The sequence below is a fragment of the Delphinus delphis genome, chromosome 1, assembly GCF_949987515.2.
Source record: "Delphinus delphis chromosome 1, mDelDel1.2, whole genome shotgun sequence".
NCBI classification, from domain to species: Eukaryota; Metazoa; Chordata; class Mammalia; order Artiodactyla; family Delphinidae; genus Delphinus; species Delphinus delphis.
This window is the reverse complement of record NC_082683.1, coordinates 8098875-8119431: the sequence shown is the minus strand read 5'-3', so window position 1 is coordinate 8119431 and position 20557 is coordinate 8098875. Positions and strand designations below refer to the sequence as shown.

Below are 20557 nucleotides of genomic sequence, written 5' to 3'. Positions count from 1 at the left end.
AAGCCTGCGGCGGGCACGGTGTGCGGAACAGCGCGAGGCCGATGCGAGTGTTCCCCGGGACACCCAGGCCCAAGGCCCCAGAGTCTTTCCTCTTCAGAGCTAAAAAACACCACCGCCAACAGCAACAGGAAGAGATTCAGGGATGGGGAGGAAACGAAACGCCTGGTACCAGCACCCAGAGCCCGGGGGGCGTACCAGGGCGCGCGGCTCGGTGGGCGCGACCCCGCGGCGCTCACACCTGCGCCCGCCGGCGCGGAAAAGTTTGCCCGGCTGCGCGCGCCGCGAGCCCTCGGCCGGCCGGCGCCAGGGAGTGAGTCCGCGCGGCCGCCATCGAGTCGCGCTCGGCGGGGCCGGAGCGCCGAGGAGAGCGTGCGAGCGCGCGCCCGCCCGCGGCGTCCGGCCAGAGTTGGCGCGGGGGCGCGAGCGCGGGCCGCAGGGTCCTCTCGGACCGCCGCGTCCCCCTCCCGCCTCCCCTCCCTCCAGTCCCCGGGCGCCGAGTCCCCGCCTCCCTCCTCCGAAGTCTAAGGTTTGGGCAATCGCTGAGCCAATAAGGCTGGCCGCCCGGGCCGGTGCGCTGAGGCCGCGCGCACGAGCGTGAGGGAGCGGGCGCGGGGCGAGGGCGCGCGTGTGAGGAGCGCGCGCGCGCGAGGGGACGGACGGAGGCGCGCCTGTAGGAGCGGGCGCGGGGCGGGCGAGCGCGAGCCCATTCACTCCAGCCTCCCGCGGGCGGGCGCGCGCGCGGGCGGGCCGAGCTCTGCTCTTTCACCTGCCGGGGCGGTGCGGGCTGGGCCGGGAGGAGGCGGTACCGCGGCCGCCCTGCCAATCACCTCGGCGCCTGGCAGCGCCCCCGGCCGCTCCCGCCCGCCCGCCCGCCTGCCCGCTCCCTCCTGCCAAACTGTTACCCTGAGTGTTACCGTCAGGAGCAATGACATCAGGGCTTTAAAACAACTTGTTATTCGGGGAGTAATCAGTCGCAATTAGGCATTAATTAAGTATTATGAAAGTTGATTATTTAAGTGAATTCGGCTTTCGACTCTCCGACTATGGTGAGTACCGGAGTGGGGCGGGGAGGGCAGGGGGCGCCGCCGCGGGGCTCCGACCCTGGCGCGGGGGCGGGGGCGGCGGGAGCGGGGCCGGGCGCGGGCAGGGGCGCCCCTCGGCCTCGGGGGCCGGCCGGGTCCCCCGACCCAGGCCGCGTCTATAAATAGTTTCTCTTTTAGTTTAATAAACTCGAGAGCAGAGAGGAGCTGCTTTGAGTGTGCAGTGCCGGAGCGCCAGAGAGAGAGGGGCGGGAGGGAGAAACTTTCGCTCTCCCTCCGGGTCTCCCTTCTCATTTCTCCCCCAGGCCCGGGGACTTGACCGCCCCTCGATGGGGGAAGGGTGCGGAGAGCGGAGGGGGAAAGCTGGGGTGGGTAGTGGGGGGCACTGCGAGAGACTAAACAGATTTCTTTTCTTTCCTCTTCTTTTTTTGGCGTTCCTCGAAGAGTTTGGGACCAAAGAGAGGAGAATGGATCTTGGTACAGGTACCGGCCGGTGGGAACCAGGGGTGGCTCTTTCACTTTTCTTTCGGTTCTTTTACGGAAGTTATTATTTTTAGCCCAATGAGGTAGCAGCTGAGCGGGGCGCGGGGGGGTGCTGGTCTGGAGAGGGTCCGGTGCGGGCTGCGCTTCTTGCCTGGGTTTCTGGATCGTGAGGCTTCCGATGATATTATTGTTATTATTTGTTACTTGCTTAGGGACTGTGACTAATTTGATGCTTGTCATTGTGAAAGAACCTAGGGGAGAGGGAGCTGGGGGGCACACAGAGAGAGGATTTAGGGGGTTTTCGTGGGGTTTTTGTTTTTTGCTCTCCGTGTTTTTTGAACGGCTGCGTGTTTTTTCTGTTTCTTTTTTTTTTTCCTTCTCCAGCAAAGATCTCTGTGTATCTGGCTGTGGGGTGTGTGTTTTTATTTTTTCAGTGGGGGATGGTTTAGTTTTTGAAAGCAGCGTCCTGTTGGGAAAGGCGGTTAGTCTGGTTTCGGGGCGACTCTCTCAAGGTAAAGGAATTTAATTTATGTGGGACGAGGCTGTGTCGGGTGATCAAGCTGCTTATTATGGCCAATGAGTATTTTTCACCTGAGAATCCGTGGGATGAGGCGGCTGTTATCAGTTCAAAGTGAGGGGCCCAGGACTCTCTCCCATCCCCCTTAGCCCCTACCCTGGGAGAGGGTAGACCAGACAAACTACTGAATTTGGATGTATGGGTTTTGGGGGGCCTAGCATGGCGCCTAGGTTAGGGTTCCACATAGCATAGTGCTGGCCTGGAGCAGAGTTTATGCTGAGATTTTGGTGTGTTGTTGGTTTTAATCTAATTGTATTCAACATTTCTCTTCTCTTCCTATCTGAGGTTCCAGTCTGAGCCCAGAGTGAGGTTTACTTTACGTTCTTCAGGCTTTCCCTTAGCCCTCTGTACTGAAATGGAATTTTGACCAGGCCCCTCATCCTAGGCTGACAAGAGCGCTGTCTTCTTGCTAAATGTCTTTAAGTCAGTGATAAACAGGTTCATAATTCATTGAGATTGATCTCTGAACCCTTCTGTTTCATTTATAGAAGGTGGTATGGGTGACTGTTAGAGTGGTTGTTTATAATGGCCCAAGTTCATGGCATTGCCCCTTGGGATCCATGGGCTGACATTTGACCTCCTGAAGTCAAAAGGGAGTGGGCAGAGAGGGCAGGAGGCAGCACTAGGGGGCCCAGGATGGGTGACAGGACATGGCAGCGGCTTTGGGAAGGAGAGAAGTGTGTTTGTTGGGGAAAGAATATTAATACTATGTCCAGCCAGGTGTGATCTTGGAGAATTCGATGTGGAGGTCCTGGGGACCTCTGTGCCCAGGAAAGGTGCAACAACCCCTGCTGGGCAAAGTGATTAAGGTGTCTAAGGCCACTGCTGCCACCCTGCCCCTCCCTGCCCTTCACTCCCACAGAGAAGCAGCCCCCCCCACCTCTAATCAGGTGCCTCATCGCCTCCCTCTCAGGCCCCACCCCCTTTCTTCAGAAATGCCCCCCCCCATCCCAGCTAAAAGCAGACTTTATAGATGGGCCGGTGGTGGTAATGCACCACCCCCTACCTGGGACAGGTGAGCCTCTGCTGTGGGCAGGCACAGGGGACCTAGGCATTACTTGGCTGGAAGTCGGGCCCTCAGCTTCCTCCTTCTAACCCAGATGCCAACTGGAGCTGGAGTCCACCCTCCTGCCCTATTCCCACCTGCTGTCGGGGCACGACTCCAAAGCCCTTCTGTAGGGTATCCCCGACTGGAGAGAGGGCCTCCTGGGCCTGCAGGTGGCAGAACCTCTTGTAACATCTTTCCCAGCACTTACTTCTCCCAGCTCTCTAGGGACAGGCTCTGGAAACTTTTCCTAGAAGTTAGAAGGGCCCCTGTGGTCAGCTCTGGTCCCTCCCGTAGCTGGAGCAGGGCCCTCCCAGCAGGACCCAGGCCTGGACTCTGGCCGCTCAGTGAGAGGAGGTCCAGGGTGTCAAAGTTCTGACTGTTTCCTAGAGAAGTCATCTGGTGATACCATCTCAGCTTTTTCTTTGAACTTGAAAGTTTCCCTTAATCTCAGAACTTCAGAAGAAAAGCACTTTTTCCCCTCTTCACAAAAAAAGGGAAGCAGGTGGGAGCTCTGAGATCCCCCTCTGCGCCTGTCTCTGGGCTCACTGCGTGCTCATCTTTCCTCAACCTCTGGGATGTACTTCTGCACACAGCCAGGGCCAGGGGCCTCGTTTCTGGCCTGGACTCATTGCTGATGTGATGAGGGGCTCTCTTCTTTTGGGGAACCACAGGCAGCTTCTGCCGAGGGCCTCTCTAGCACAGCACAAGGCTGGAGACACAGGGCCCAAAGGGTTGCTGGTACCAGGGGACCCAGTAAGCGTTGGGTCGTGGGTTAACATCACTCCGGGTCTAGGTTCTGAAGCATTACAGCCATAAGCAGTTCAGTGGTGGGAGAACCAGGGCTTCTCAGGAGGGGACAGCAGAACCACAAGACCCTCAGGGGCCATGTGGACCCCTTTTCTTCCACCATAGTTCGGCCAAGGGCTGGATCAGTCTGGAGGTCTTGAGCGATAAAAAATGCCGATGTCGTCCTCGTTCACCAGGCCCCGAGATGACAGCAAATTTACATTTTTTAATTAAACTAGCAGCCAGTTTTTATGAGAGGGGGTTGGGTTATGCAAATCAAATGGTTGTGTACGGAAGATTAGGAGAGTTTGGGAATAAATTCCACAAATGCTAATAAAAAAAAAAAGGAAAGAGAAAGAAAGGGAGGGAGGGAGGAGAGAGAGGAAGAGAGGAGGACATAGTTCCATTAGGCCCTTTTAGAGTGATTTCCCTGGGGGAGGGAGTCAGGAGGGGGAGGGGAGGAGGCAGGAAGCTTTCAGACACAGGTAAGTCCAGGCTGCAGTTGGGAAGCTCCCCAGGATTAGGCCCCGCTAGGCTGATTCCTAGGCCCTGAAAAAAACTGGAGGCCAGGGTGAAAAATGGCTTTGAAACAGCCGTAGAGCTTTGAAAAGGAACTTGCCCCTGATTCTTGAGGATCTGGTCGTAATTGCCCCCACTCTCCCTAGGGAGGTCTTGAGGAGAGGGGGAGGGGCCGTCCAGGGCTAGAGCTGTCCATCAGAGGATCCAGGGTAGGCTCTGCCAGGTAAAGGGCCAAACAGGCAAGAGAGCAAGTTCAAAGGGCTGACCAGGGACCACGGGGGGAGCCATGAGGGGCACCACTGCCCACTTGGCGCTGTGGCTGTAGCTGTGTTGTCAGGGTGAGTCAGGGGGAGGGATCAGTGCTGCTTACTGAGCCAGGCCTGCTTCTTTTTCCCTGGGATAAGCTCTGCTGGGACTCCAGGCCTGGACCCCCTTACACTGCATACAGACCAACCCCACCCCCCGCACCCCACATTGTATCCTGGCCCCAGCCTCGGCTGTGGACGAGGCCACGAATGATGGGGTCAAGGGAGCTGAGACATGCTGGCTTAGTAGCCTGGTTCTTGGAGTGGATGTCCACATGCTGGCCACGTGCTTTGCGGACACCACAGTCTCGAGGAGGGGAGAGGAAAGGCCGCAGGCTTCTTCCAGGCAGTAACTGACCCCAGAGAGCAAAGAATTTGCCTTCCCCAACCCAAAGTTGCTGCTCTGAGTGTCAGCCCACCTCCAGACCCTCAGGACTGCTGTGAGCCACCGGTTCAAGGCCAGGGCCTTGCCAGGAGTGGAGGCTTCTGGGAACCTTGCTGGCTCTGGTCACACTGGGGCCTGGGAAGGTTCTTGTGCTGTTTCTGGAGGAAGAGAGTCCATGCTGAGTTTGGGCCAGAGCAGGTTGTCCTCAGTTTTTCTTCCTCGAGCCTTTACTTGGCCAGGTACACCCACTCAACCAGTCTAAGCTGGGGCCAGTCCCTACGGTCAGGTTGGGCGCTGGTTTTGCCAGTCTGCTGCAGGGGGTAGGTGCTTCAGTGCCGTCTTGGCAGGAAGGAGGAGTCGGAGCCAAGGACAGGATGGGCCGTCTCTGAACTCGTGAGCTTCCTGGTACCGTTCAGAGGCCGGCTGTGACGTTTGGGGGGGCGTGAGCACCGGCTGACCTTTAAGGCCTCTGGTTGTCCAGCTCCCAACCTGATTTTACTGAGAGGGTTCAGTGGGGCATCTTGGGGGACGGGTTGAGTGGACGAGGTGAGAAGCACACATTTGGACCTTCTCTTTGGAACAAAGCATTCGAGACAGGCAGCTCTGGTTTGCGAAGTGGCCCCTTGAACCAGCCCTGGCACTGGTTATAAGATACAGGAGCAAAACTCTGGATATAAGGCCTGCAGTAGCCTTCGCCGTCACTGCTGGTGTTCCCCCATCCCCCAGAGCCAGGGCATCGGGCTGAGTTGCAGCTTGGGTTTTTATGATGGCAAAATAAAATAAATGGAGACACCTTTGGAGGGCTGAGTCACGGCAGCAGCATCTCCTCATTAAAGCTGCTGCCCCTGGCTCAAGTCCCTGGGCAGAGGATTGGGTGGGACCCAGGAGGCTGTGGGCCCAGGCTTCTCCTCTTCCTGGACCCTGCTGGGTTAGTGATGCACCTGCCCCCTCCGTCAGCCTCCTCTGCCTGGCCCACCGTTCTTAGAAGAGTCAGGCCATTTCTTTACCCCTGTTCCCCACCCTCGCTCTCCCACCCCAGGCCCCAAGGCTTGTCCTTTGCACTGCCCTCCCTGAGCTGTTGCCTTTTTTTTTTTTTTTTTGCGGTACACGGGCCTCTCACTGTTGTGGCCTCTCCCGTTGCGGAGCACAGGCTCCGGACGCGCAGGCTCAGCGGCCGTGGCTCACGGGCCCAGCCGCTCCATGGCATGTGGGATCCTCCCAGACCGGGGCACAAACCCGCGTCCCCTGCATTGGCAGGTGGACTCTCAACCACTGCGCCACCAGGGAAGCCCCGCTGAGCTGGTTTTTAAACCCTGACCGCCCGGGCTGCTACCCCATCTCCTCTTGCCCCTCCTTTTCCTTCTCCTCCTCCTCCTCTTCAGGGGGGGAAGGAAGTTGCTCTGTAGTAATGACAGCCTGTGGGTCCCCAAGGCAAGCAGCAGCTGTTCTGGGGTAGCTGGGCCAGAGTACAGCAGGAAGAGCAAGGAGCCAGGGAACAGGAGGAGGGCTGGTGGTCCCAGCGAGCGGAGGAGAGGAGGCTGCTTCTCTGGGATTGATTGGAAAAAGTGGCAACTTGGTGGTCCAGCGTTCACCCCTCTGGCTGCCTGACCACAGCATAGCATCCTCATACCCCAGACTCGTCAGGACATATCGTGCCCTGAAGGAGAGGAAATCCCATGCAAGTAGTGAGGTCTGCAATTCAGTAAGCACTGGGGAGCACCCGCTGTAGGAGCTGCAGAAATGAAGGCCGCCTGGTCCTTCCCAGGTTTCTGGGGTCTGTCTGGTGGAGGGAGACAGGTGCGTTTATCTGTCGCACCAGGTGGGCGTGCTGGGGCTGAGAGCCCAGGGAGCTTTGTGAAGGAGTGGCCTTTGAACTTGACAAAGGATGGGAGGTATTGGGACAGATAGAGATAGACAAACGATGTTTCCTGTATCACCCACACCTTCTAGACTTCCACCAGCCTCTTCTCTCTACTGCCTTGTACTCCTCTCCCTCCTCCACCCCACAGCCCACCGCCCCTGGCTGCTTCCCATTGTGCAACCACAGTTTTCTGCCTCTTCTGGCCCAGGCCGCCCAGCTCCCTAAAGCCAGACCCTCCTGCCTACCTTCTTGCCCCTCCCCCTTTGCCACCTCATACCCACTTGGCCCTGGAAAGAGACAAGAGATCAGAGGTTGGCTGGGGGCCTGCTGCTCTGAGCACCTGGTTATACCCATGACATTGGTGTGTCAGGGTGGCACTCAGGCTTCTGTACCCTGACCCAAGAGACCAAGGCCGGGAACCCTGCTTTCTTCTGCTACCGCTTTTTGTAATGGTGACCATATTAGAGTTAGCTCTGCGTTCACGTCTCCTCCGAGTGTGCGGTACAGGGCTGGTCTCGCGCCTTCCCACTGTGAGTGCTGGTGGAATTGATTGATTCATGGGCCTCTTCGCCAACTCCTCTCCAGCTTCTTAGTGGGGGCAGCAGGAGGCAGGCAGGAAACGTTTGGTGATTCCCTTGGGACCTGGGCTTTTGCTCCTCGAGAGCTTTCTACGCCTGGTTTACAGGAAGGAGTGGGGCTGGGGTGAGGGATGACACGAAGGGGGAAAGTGGGCATAAGGATGAAGGTAGGCGTGAGTGGTTGGTGGGGGCCCCATTAGCTGCTAACCATGACCGGGTTTGGGGGCGGGGGGGTCTTGCCGTGAGGTCACACTTGCACACGCAGTCTGCTGCCCTGGAGGGGACGGGGGCAGTAGCCAGTGGGTGGTCCAGGACGTCGCTGTATCTCCTCCCGTGCCCGTCTCCCCGCAGCAGACCTCGCTATGGCATGCTCCTCCTTTCTAGGTCCTGCTCACACTCCCAGGACCCCTCCAGCCGGGTACCCGCAGTGCAGGGAGTAAGGCCAGAAGGAAGGGTGGCTCGTGCTGAGGCCTACCCCACGCTGCCAGGGCTTTGGGTCTCTGCCCCCTGGCGTGGTGTTTGGGCTGCTCCTGAGCGGGCTGTGGGGTCTGTTCTTAGAGCTTCCCACGGGCTGCCTCCTGGGGGCTCTTCTGGACTCGCCGTCCTGGCCAGTGCCAAGGGGCCAAGGCAGAAGTGACGAGGGCCCCCTTGCAGCCTTCTGACCGGAGGCTTGCTGACAGCAGGTTGGTCCAGGATGTGGCTTCGGAGCCACACAGACACGTTGTGTGGCTCCAAAGACCAGGGATTCCCAGAGGAAAGCTTCCCGAGTTGGACCTTGACGTACGTTGGCCTTTTAGTATAGGGCTTTCTCCATGAACTAAGGGGCCCCTGGAGGCGGGGGGGGGGGGGGGGAATATGCTGCGTGAGAGCAGGAGATGCATCGGGTGGGGGACTCCAGCCCAGTGACAGAGCAGGAGGCATCCAGGAAGCCAGCAGGGAGCGAATTCTAGAACTTTGTGTCATCAGGAAATGCATCTTCTCCTTGGCATCGCTCTTCCCTCCCTCGAGGCCCGTGCCTCCCTCCTTGCCACCCCTCAGCCAAAGAGCTCGAGGCCCAAGGCCAGCCGGGAGGGCTGCCTGGGAGATAGGGGAGCCTGGGGAGGGGTAGACCAGGTGTCCCACTGCCCGGCAGGGGGCGTCCCACTGCATCTGCCCCGGTTCCAGGGACGGGGATGTTGGTCCGGGGTCTGGTCCAAGCCTTCTGGCCAAGGGTGAGGGGGGGAGGAGCCTGCCCTCCCCACCCCCAGAGGTTCCTTGGCTGAGTTTGTTTTGCCAGGGTGACCTGTTTAATCATCTCATTTTCTGGTGCCCGTTTATTCCTTGTTTCCACGGTTACGGCCCCATTAAGGGGAGAAGCAATAAGGCAGTGAGTCAAACAGGTAATAAAAACATTAAAGCCCATGTGCACAGAGGAAGGGCGGGCGGGTGGGAAGGGGGCTCAGCGAGGTGAGACGGCCCAGAGAGAAGCAGAGGTAAGAGGCCGCCCGGCCTCGTCCTCCAGAGGCCACTGAGAGAGCTCCTGGCAGGAGGAAACAGAGGGCCGCTCCCCACGCCCCTGCCTCTGGGCTGCGCCCTTTGGGGGCCAAGACCCAGTACGAGCTTAGAGCCATCCCCAGCCCTTGGTCCCCTGGCAACAGGCTGTATGTTGGGAAGTAAAACAGGAAGGAGAAAAGTGAGAGCGACAAAAGCCTCCGCCAGGACTCTGGCCGGCTGGTTGTGTGACCTGTTCGCAGCCTCACACTGTGCGGGTGGGGGATGATTTCTGACACTGTTTCCAGCTCTAGAACTTTTTTCTGCCAACTTTATCAGAAAGCATATTTGTGGTGAGTGCTGCTAACAGGGCCAGTCTGGTGAGTAAATATTCCTGGTGTGGACAGCCCTGTGACCTTGAGAGGGAAGAGCTTGGCAGGGGGGCCAAGGGCATGTAGGGCGAAGAGGCCAAGTGGTCCCAGGGCTGGGTTGGGGGCCTTCCGAGGACGGGTAAGGGGGCCACCGGGGTTAGGTTTGTCCCCAGCAGCACGGGGAGCGACACTTAGCTCAGGCTGAGCAGGGTGGCTCTCCCATCGGGGCTGGGCCTGGAGCCCTTGGTGTTGCTCCCGGGGAGGACTGGCTGGCAGGTTCTCCTGTGGCTCCGTGAAGAGGCTGCCCTCTCTCCCTCCCTCTTGGAAGTGGAAGCTGAAAGGAAAGTCAGCCTCTGGCCCGGCCCCTCTGAGCCCAGGGCCACGTGCCTTGGGAGCCTCCTGAGCGTCCCTGCCCTTGAGGTTGACAAGTGAGCAGACTGGGTCAGTGGGGCTGACCGGAGGGGAGAGGGAGAGGCTGGCCAGGAAAAGCGGGGTCAGGTAGGAGCAGCGGGGCGTTTAGGCACTTGAGCCACCTCCCCCTCCTGGTGGCCGAGAGGATGGCTCGGGGCCACCCTGTGACCGGCGAGGACCGTCTTTCTTCTTCTCTCCGGTGTGTTGATCCTTTGCAAACTTGCAGAGGTCTGTGTATCCAGTTATTAATTTCAAAGTTGATTTCTGACCGGACAGGGAGAGAAGAAGGTCTGGGGAATGGGGGAAACCCTCTGGCTGGGAAGTGTGTCTTGGGAACAGGCCTAAATGAGTTAATATTCCGATCAAACAATTAAAAATAGAAAATGCTCCCACGGCACCAGCTGCCGAGGCTTTTCAGCCACTGTCACCAGTAGGTTCACGGGGCAGGTGGTGCTAGAGAGGAGCGTTTTCACAGACAGCAAATAGCAGAGATGACGGTGTGCCCCCCACTTCCCTCCCAGGACCCAGGACAGTTGTTTAGGGGCTCCCAGTTCTCCTTGAACTCCCCTCCGGGGCCGGGAGCCAGGGGTCTGTGCAGCTTCAGGGCTGCCCTTCTCCTCTCCAGGGCCCAGCCGCGGCGGTGAAGTCATCACCAGATGCCTGGGTAATTGCTTTAAGAATCTAACTTAAAATAAGATGAAAACTTATATTCCTGGGTAAGGAGTAATTTCCCATCGAATAGTAAATTAATGAAAGGATTATACCAGCGGGCCTGGCCGGGAGGCCGTGCTCATCTGATAAATCCAAGTGGCTTGGACAGAACAGTTCTGGCCCAGGGGCTCCCCTGGACCTCAGGCCACGCCCTGCTTCCTGGCTCCTCTGGGGCTCTGCCCTGGCCTGCTGAGTTGAGAGGACATGTTCCATGTATGCTCAGGGTCCCCTTCAATGCCGGGGACCAGCTTTTCAAATCCCCAAGGTGGGAGGGGCTCCAGTCTGACCTCCCACCCCACGTGGGCAGTGCACCCAGGAGGTGGAGCGCTTCTCTTGACACCCAAGAAGGAGGGGCTGCGGGAGCAGTTTCCAGCTGTCACTCCATGTGGTCAGCAATGTAGTGACTGCCCGCCCTGGCTTGCCCAGGACTGGAAAGACCCATGGCCCGTGAACCCCCTCAAGCCTGGAGGCAGAAGGATGGGCTTATTGATGCAGCCCCTCCCTCAGGGTCCTGGCGAGCCCGAGCACCTGAACTATGATAGTCTCAGCCCAGGATGGGGTACTTAACAACTGGCACCACCGAAAACCGCCTGGCTCCGGCTCCGTGGGCTGCGTTCAGCCAGGTGCGTGTGGACTCGAGCGGGTGTGCACACACACCTCCCCAGGCACGACAGGCCACTGCCTGAAAACCTCTGCTGGGCGTAGGAGAGGCCTTGCAGCTGAGGCCCCACTCCTCCCCACCCTGTTGACACTGAGCCCCTCCCCCCATAGTGGAAGGGGTGCGACATGCAGAATCATGATGGCAGAAACCCCGTGAGTTCCCCCAGTGCCCTCCTTCCAAGAGACTCCAGGCACACCACACCTATTATCCATTTCTTCTCATCAATTCCCTCGGAGAAAGACGCAGGGAGTTGTCCCGTTTCACCAGTGGGGAAACAGGAGGCCCAGAGACACTTAGGGATTTGTTCCCAAATGCAGGGAGACAGACCCAGAGTAGGGCTTCCCCAAGGACCGTTCCAGTGGCAGCGTGGAGTGGAGGCCACTTTCAGCCCTGGTTATTGACTGTGCTGCCTGGCCCACATCCCCATCTCTGGGCTCCACCTATATCCCAGCTGTAACACGTGGACGCATCCCCGGGCCTTCCCTGCGAGGTAAAAGGCAATTGTTGATGCAAATGCATTTTGAACTTTTTGGAGGGCGCCTCCTCTAAAAGCGTTCATTATTGCCTACCTCCTGAGAAAGGGGTGCTCCCGTCTGTTTGCAGGGAAGTAGCAAAGGGGAGTTGAAAAACATTCTGACTTGTTTCTGTAGAAATGGGAATGAATGGACTGGACACAGCGTTCTTCAGGAAGAAAGTCTGAATGGACGGGCATTCTCCTGGGATGCATGTTTGTCAGATATGTTTCTGTGTAAGCATGGCTTTTGTTGGAAGGAAAGATCGGGAGACCCTTGCAGCTCAGCTCACCACTGGCCCTCACTGCTTCTAGAAGTAACAGGGCTACCTCGGGAACTGTACAGGATCACCTTGCTGCTCTGCAGACAGCTAGCTGTCCCTGCATGGGGTTTGCGTCTGGGGGCTGTGTTGAGTTTGTGTAGGTGTCATCTGAGAGAGGACCCGCCCTTTGCCTGGTGTTAACCACACCATGCTTTCAGGGGTGGGGAACAGCCAGGTGTTCTTGGGAAGACACGTGCTGCTTGAGTGGCCTATTCCACCCTCCCACCCCAGAGGGAGGAATTATGGGGCAGTAGGACTGAGAATTCCTAGTCTAAACAACCTAGCAAAGCGTGCTCCGAGAGAGAGCCAAGCCAGAACCACAGATGGTGTGATCCAGGGTTGTAACGGGAAGGACGGTGGCTTTGAATGTTAGATGTTATGTGACAGTTGCTGTCCAAGCAGACAGATCGGTGAATTCCAGGCTGCAGGGATTCTGAGCGGGCCCTCCTTTATTTATCTTCTCTTCCACCCGAGGTGGGGGGACAGGAGTGGATTAGACAGAAAGGACAGGCAGCCCTAGAAAGGCAGGTGGAAGGAGCACGAGAAAGGTAGTCAGCCTGGGAGCACCCTGGCTCTGGCCACTTGAAACATACCATCCCGGGCCAGAGGTCCTAGCCCCTTGCTAGGACCATATGGGTCCCTTTCCTTGGCCTGCCTGATAGGAAGGGTCACTTTGGGGCTCCTGGGAGACCTTCAGATGGATGGCAAATGGAGCTCCTCCCTTGAGACCCGGAGGCGGGACCAAGAAGGAGATGGGGATGTTTTCTGTTTCCGGGTCCCTTGGGGGCCCAGGGGCAGATTGAGACCAGGCTCCTTGCAGGGAAGGTGTTAACAAACAGCAGGTGATTAAACATGACAAGCGGTGACATTTCTGTGCAGGGTTCTCAGTCCCGGCAATGCCAAGAATGAAGCTATAAACCCTGACATTTTGTGTTATGCACTGAGAGGTTTTTAATAGACCTTTCTCCCTCTTACCCAGTCAACTTCTCTTCCCCTCCCTCGCCTCCCCTCACTGTACCTGCTGCTCCCACAGAAACCTCCTGCCTCCCCATCCAGCCTGGCCTCCTGGAGCCTGCCTGGGCCCTCTGGCTCTGGGTGTCTCTGCAGGTCTCTGGCCTCTCCCTCCACTCGTCCTCAGGGCCCTTTCCCTGACTGCTGGGCTGGGCATTCACTGCCCTCCAAGTCTCTCCGTTTTCTTTGATCTTTCCTGTTGCCCCGTGCCCCCTCCCCCATCCTTCACTCCCTCACCTCCTTTTTTTGGGTCCTGATCTCACAGCCTCACCCTCTGCTGCGGCTGTCCCAGTTGTCTGCAATGGCAGGTGGCTGTCCCCGTGCCCTCTGTGTGTTAACATTTTCAGACGGACTTGATAGTGGGGGGAAGGGAGATCGTGGGGCTTGGGATGGGATTTTTCCCCCATCTTTTTTTCAATTTCCTTTTCTCCTTTTTTGGGACAGAGAAAGGAGTAGCGGGAGAGAATTGCACTGTACGACAAACAGTTGCTGGATTTATTCAGCAAGGGCCTGGCCGGCAACAGTTGTTCCTCTCCCAGAGAAATGTGGGAACAACTGGGGCCTCTTTTGTTCTCCAGGCAGAGCCCTGCGAAGGGCATTTGGAGGTGAGCCTGAGGCTCAAGAGGGCCAAAGACCCAAGAGAAGGGGTTTCCGACTCAGTCCCACCCAGTCCTACCCTCGCAGATAGGAAGGGCCCTGGAGCTCCACAGGGCTTGGTAGAGAAGTCAGGCCACACCCCCAATCCCAGCTCTACCCCTTACGAACTTGAGAAGCACTTAGTTTTCTGTATCCGTTCAGTAAATATTTATTGGGTCAGGCGCTCTGCTAAAACAGTGGTCCCCTCCCGCAGATCTTGCCGTTTAGCTAAATAGAGGGGCCATTAACCAAGTTATATTACAGAAGTGCTATCTAAGGGAGCAGGGCGTGATGAGAGGGCAGAGGAAGGGGGCCCTGCAGTTTGCAGGGCTTCCCAGAAGAAGTAAAATTTCAACCGGGACCCCTGAGGGATGCACAGGAGGAGGGGTAGCCAGGCCCAAGTCGAAGGAGTGTTTCCTGAGTTGAAGGAGTGAGTGGGGCGAGAGGCGGGTACTCCCGCGCCACAGGTGCTGGCTGGCAGGCCGGAGATGGGGGGAACCTCACCACCCCACTGTGGCTGTGCCCCTTCGAGCTCTGGGCAGCGGACCCGGAACTTGCTCTGCCAGCCACCCTTCTACCAACTCGGCTGTCTGTGCCAGGCATGGTGCATCAGGGGCAGAGCCAGAAGTCAGCTCAGCTCTGCCCCAGGGGGAGGGAGAGTGACCAGGAAGTGTGTAAGTGCCCCCGAGGTCTGGGGCTGCTCCTGCCTTTCCTGGGCTCCCTAGCCTACTCTGCTGAGGACTCACGGAAGAGAGGGCAGGAGAGAGGATGCAGCCCTGCGTGGAGGGAAGAGTGGCTGGAGGAACAGGAGCCCAGCGGAGCCGCCCCCCTTTCCTTCTGCACCTGCTGGCCTCCCAGGCAGAGCCTGGGCCTGGACACCAGGAAGCCTTCCTGGAACTCACAGTTGGCCTCCCCTCTGTGCCCTCAGTGGCGTGGGGAATGCTTTGGAGCTGGTGTGTCTTCCCCATCAGAATCTGAGCTCCCTGATACCTGAAACCGTTCTCTCTGGATCCCTAGGGCCAGCGGGGACAGTGCCCATAAGGTACTTGGGATGTATTTGAGAAACTCAACTGACCCAGGAAGAGGAGGACTTGGGTTAAATAACCCTTAGGGCAAGATCCGCGAGGAGCCTGCAGACTGACCGTGGGTCCCTGGTGTCCAGGAAGACTGGCTCCAGGTTCAGGTCCAGGTTCAGCTACCTCACCCAAGCCCAGAATCCTTCAGCCATAGCGATGGGGCAGCCCTAAAGCCTGCTGCCTGGAAGGGCCTCACTGAGAGCTTCCAGAGTCAGACCCAGGACACCCCACCTCCATGCGGGTCCCCTGAGAGGGAGGACCAGGTTGGCTTCCTGTCCCCATAGAGGGTCTAGGGCAGGTTTCAGCCATAAATCCCCTTCCTCACCCCATCCCAGTCCTGCCTTCCTGCCAGACTTGGCCTGAGTCCCACATGCTACCCCTTGTCATCCAATTCCCAGCGTCCAGCCAGGATCCCGCGAAGGGCCCAGAGGCCCAGGCTCTCTTGGCCCTCAGCATCTCAGAGGGAGGGGGCGTGCCGAAAGGGGAGGCGAGGGGAGTCCCAGAGCCCGGACTTGGCCCTCTGCCCCTGTAGATCCGGAGCCAGGTTTTACTGTAATCCTTACATCCTGTTGCAGATCCTTAATCAGCTGGAGCCCAGGTTGGGCTGGACCCTGTGGTGACACTCAGGGCTGTAGCCTGGAAAACCTGAAGTGGAGCTTCCGGAGTTGAGGTTGGGGGCTGTGAGGAGGAGGCGGAGGGAGAGAAGGGAGCTGGTGCAGGCACAGGATGTGGACAGAGCCCAGGCCAGCCACCCACCCGACCCAGGCTGGGGGTGGAGGAGCAGAGCAGCTGTTGCAGGCTGGGAACCGGGGATACGGGAGGATGAGCAGGGGCCCACATGGGGCCCCCTGGAGAACACGGGAGTCTGTGGGGGCCACCATGTTGCCTGTTAGCACCATGGAGACAGCTGGCCCTGGAGTCGCTCTGATAGTGAGCAGGGCCTTAGCCAGGAAACAGCAGAGAGGTGACCCTGGATGATGTTGGTTCCAGGGGTCTTTACCTACTGGGCCTAAGTCCAAGGCTAGAAGTGGTCCTGCTCTGCTGGGAGCTCTGCCTCGTGAGGAGGGATGAGGCAGAGAGCCCAGGAGAACTGTCTGCCCTGGGTTGGGAGCAGCAGAGGCCCCTTAGCAGGGTAGCAGGATCCCAGGATCGTCCCTCCTTTTGCCGGGGGCAGCCCAACCCTGGCAGTCCAGCCCAGCTCTGCAGTCCCTGCATGAATCAGGGGAAGAGTTGGGGGCAGCGGGGGAGTGTACCCCTTCTAGACCTCACCCTCTTTCAACCCAAGGAGCAAGGATGGAGGAGAATGAGGGGAAATGCACAGGCCAGAGATAGCCGTGGAGCGGAAGCCAGGAGTGGGCTGGCTGGCAGCGGGCGGGCACATGGGCGTCTGTCCTGCCAGGGGCCCAGGCTGGCTATGCAGACAGCCTCTTTTCTATATGGAAATGAAGAATTTAGGCTAATGGAGCTCAACCATCTCTAATTTTGCGATGGCAGGAGGATTTTGATTGAAAGTAATTAAGCAAGCTAGCTGTAAAATTAATTAAAGCAAAAGGGGGGGATTTTTTATTGGATTGGATAGCGATATAGCGTCTGTCAGGCGGGGGACGGATGGGGGTGACCTGAATCCTCTGCCCTCCCCCCTCCCACTCGGGACGTTTATGTCACTTTAATCTCCTTACAGCGGCTGCTGTGCATTTGTTTGAAATAATCAAGGAAATATGGTCAGAAATTGTCAGCTTTCAGATCTAATTTACCTGACGGCCCCTGCGCGAGCCGGCATGGCCCAGGGAGTGAGCGTGCGTGAGCGGGTGGGAGAGCCCGCGTGGGCACAGAGGACACGGGGCCCTCCGGCCCCCTTCGCCCGGGCTCAGGCCCCCTCTGAGGGTGAGGGAAGGTGCTTCCTGGCCTGTGGGAAGCCCCGCCCTGGAATGGGCCCCGTCCCCCACCCACCTGCTGCCTCCCCCCTTGAGCCGTAGCCAGCTTTGGGTTTAGGGACTATAGGATCAGGGAGGTGACAGTAATTCCTTACTCCAGATGGCTGACAACTGCTAAACCCCTCCACCAGGGCCACAGTTTTAAAAATACTCCTAAATTAGGCCCCTCATGTCATCGTCATTGGCCTCAGCAAGGGGATTGTGGAGATGGGCTGTAGGGAGGGTGGGGTAGCAGTGTCATCCATGGCACCTCTCTGCCACCTGCTGCCATCCCCGCCTTCTTTCCTGGGGCTCCTGGAGGCTGTGCTTACCTGCCCGGGGCCTGCCTCTCCCAGGCCCTTCCTCTAATCCCAGAATAGCGCTTGCCCTGTCTTCCCTTCAGGGCACAGCTCCCAAGCTCTGGGGGTCTCAGTCCCTGAAAGAGGAAGCCCCTCCCGCCAGCACCGGAGCGCCTTCCATGTGCCCAGGCTCTCCCTCCCACATGGTCAGCCCCGCACGTGTCCTACTCATTTCCGGGGGTAAGCCAGGTCATAGAGCCAGATGCCACCTGTGCTTCCCTGGGAGAGTTGAGGAGCCTGAGTCCCAGGCCCTGCACCCTCGGGGTGCTGGTTCAGAACCATTTGGGGTCCTTGCCCAGGTGGGCAAATGTGGGGCTTGAGGCCTCGCCAGCAGGGAATCCATGGGGTGTTTGGGGCTGATGGGCCCTGGAGCGGCCTCCAAGGTCACAGAAAATTCCCTTTTAAGACACAGACGTGGAGCAATTTGATCTGCTGGTCATGACAGGGCCTAGGTCAGGAAATGGGCCTCTGGATTTGCTTGGTCCTGACGTGTGAGTGACCTGGGCTTTCAACAAGCCTCTCAACCTCTCGGGCCTCAAACCCCTTCCAGTTCTAAAGTTCTGTACGGATCTAGGACAGCCACCGCCCTGACAGCTGCCACCCGCAGGAGCTCCTTGTCCAGCCAGAGCTCCTTGCCGTGCCATGGGGGTAGGGGAGAAGTTGGGGGTTCTGGAAACAGCAGATTAGGATGAGCAACCTGCTCCCAGTTTGACCACCTTAGAGCATACCAGTTAGAAGGCCTCTGTCCCCACCTGCCCTCCTTGGGGCCCCGCCTTCCGCCAGTCCTTCTCCCAACCCCCAGCACACCTTCCCTGCCCACCCCCCCAACCTTGGGCGCCGTGTGGCTCAGTCAGCCTCCTCTGGCGAGGGCGTTGCAGCTCCTGTCGTTCTCCTTCGCAGCCTGGCTCCCGAGCAGAGCAGCTGGTGCCTGGGAAGCGTCGCCTGCCCCCTTCCTGAGCTCTCTCTGCCTGACCCTCTACCCTCCCCTCACCAAGGGTCCCTTATCTTGGGGCAGGGGGTGGAGCCCCAAAGAGCTCTGCCTGGAAAAGAGGGGAAGGAAAGCTGCTGGCTCTTCTCTACGTCTTTGAAGCAAAGTTTGTGCCCAGATCCCAGGCCCTTGGGGCCTTGTGCTCCCCTGGCCGGCTGTGCCTGCAGGGGCCTTGCTGAGAGGCAGTGGCATGGGCGGGCACCATGGAGGCCCAGCCAAAGCGAGTTCCTGCCCTCTGTGCCCACCAGCTGCCCAGGAACCAAATCCTAGGAGACACAAGGTTAGAGAGAGCCTCTGGCCTCAGCCCAGCGTCTCACCTCCACGCGTGGCTTGCAGCTGCTCACGTCAGCCCCTGCAGCTGTGATGTGGAGGAAAGAGCAGGGGGACCTGTGCCAGGGATCTGGTGGGGCTGCTTGCCTGGGCCAGGGGCTGGCTTCTGGACTTGACACTGGGCCAGGCTGCCAACGGCAGGCACCAGGGTAGAGGGAGGCTACGGCAGAACTAGGATCCCCAGGCAGGCCCGGGCAGGTTGGCACTGAGAGAGATGGGAGAAGGCCAAGAGGAAGGTGGAGGGCACCGGCATAGTCCTCGCGGTGTCCCTGTGTCACACCCTTTGCTCTGCCCTACTTGGGAGAACCTGAGTTGGGGATGCTATACTGAAAAAACACTTTTGGGAACTAATGTTCTGTGGTGAGGAGAGAACACTGATTTTACAGAGGCTCTCCTTGGAGAGGAAGGACAGGCGAGGGCAGCAAGGCTGGCCATGGCTTCTGGGTTGCAAGGTCAGAGGACGGCCCTGGGAGAGCACCCCACCAACGTAGCCTGACAGCTGGGGCCCAGGGAGTCTGGGAGAAGGAAGAAGTGAGAGGGCAGCTTGGGGAGCTGATAAGTCTAAGGCCAGCCCGGCGGTACCTTGGTGCCCATCACCTGGCTGGCGTGAGATAAAACACGTGCATTGTTTTGCCACTAAGCATTCCTGCTGTCCCTTCTTCTCTAGCCCCCAAGGCTTTGAGGGAAATGTACTGAGCGCACTGGCCTCGTCCAGGTGGAGCCCCTCCTTTCCCCGAGGCTCCTCCCTGCCTCCCCCCACCCCTCCCCACCCCCCCACACCCAGTCCAGGTGTCTGAGCCTCTGGGTAGAACTTGTGCAGGGGGCTTCCCTGGTGGCGCAGTGGTTGAGAGTCCGCCTGCCGATGCAGGGGACACGGGTTCGTGCCCCGGTCTGGGAGGATCCCACATGCCGCGGAGCGGCTGGGCCCGTGAGCCATGGCCGCTGAGCCTGCGCGTCCGGAGCCTGGGCTCCGCAACGGGAGAGGCCACAACAGTGAGAGGCCCACGTAACGCAAAAAAAAAAAAAAAAAAAGAAAAAAAAAGAACTTGTGCAGGGAGAACAGGAGAGGCGAAGGATGAGTGGCCTGGCCTGCTAGTTGCAGGGCATCCTGGCCTTAGGCCAGCCCCCCGGGCTCGGCTCCCTGTGGACCTTTGCAAAGGAGGACTCCACCAGTGGGACCCACCTTGGCCTAGTGAGCCGGGTGCTTCCCCCCTTCAGATGTGGGCCAGCATTGGTTGGGCCATCTGCTCTCCCCCTCCCAGAGGATAGAGGGGCAGTCTTGTCCCCTGAGTCCCAACTCACGCTTATTAGTAGGGGCCAGTGGCTTGAGGAGAGTTCTCAAGGGTGTACACTGCACTGCCCCGGCCACGGGAGCAGGGAGAGGTACTTGCCCCACTGGGAGAGAAGCCCGGAGTGGCTGGCGTCCAGGCCCAGGAACCATTAACCACAGGGTCTAGTGATGCCCATGGTGCCTGGGTACCCAGTGCCTCCCCCAGTCAGGTCCATGCTGGAGTTGGCTGGATGTGACCAGGGCACTGGGCTCCCAGAAAGTGCCTGGGGCCAAGCTAGACACTGGCATCGCAGAGCCTCCGCAACCTGGCTCGGCGGGCTTCCTGCCAGTGTCAGACCTCCTCTCCTGCTTCCACCGTGCCCACCCTGCTACCCCGGATCCCAGTGGGGCTGGTGGCCCCGTACAGACTCCAGCAGGGCTTCCCGGACCTCATCCCCTCCTTCCCGTCTGCCCTCTGTTTCTCACCCTCTAGGCCTGGAGTCTCCCCGACCCAACGCTGGCCTGATCCTCCGTGCCCCCTGGCTTCTCAGTCGCATTTTGCTGCCAGCGCAGGGCACTGAAAAACTGCTGGCACTGCCAAAAACCCTGTGTGCGCTATGACTCCCCAAACATCCCTTTATTTTTATTGTTCTGTTAATTACTGTTTAAACTTTAATAAGTCACTTCGTCAGGAGGGGGGACCTGCCGTGAGCTTTTCTGTGCAAACACGGGCCCGGGAGTGACTCGGGTGTAATATAACCCTTTATGCGATGTGGGAATGTTTAGATTGTAACAGAAACTTGTTATTTTAATGACAGTTGTGGGGGGGGGGGCTGCGCACTAAAGAGGAGGAGGGTGGGCGCAGCTCTGTTCCGCTTGCGTCCCACGAGGGCTGGGGGTGGCCTGGCCTTACCTGGGTGCTCCCGTGCTGCTG

The 20557-nt window shown here is 58.7% G+C and overlaps 1 protein-coding gene across 1 annotated transcript in view; it reads left to right on the top strand.

The window, feature by feature from the left end:
* Positions 1-923: 923 nt before the first annotated feature.
* The window catches only part of CASZ1 (castor zinc finger 1), a 55266-nt gene continuing 35632 nt past the window's right edge, over positions 924-20557 (top strand). The window contains exons 1-2 of the mRNA XM_060014057.1: positions 924-1046; positions 1485-1523. Coding sequence (XP_059870040.1) covers positions 998-1046; positions 1485-1523 — 88 coding nt within the window. The 5' untranslated portion in view covers positions 924-997. The remainder of the gene's footprint in view (positions 1047-1484; positions 1524-20557) is intronic.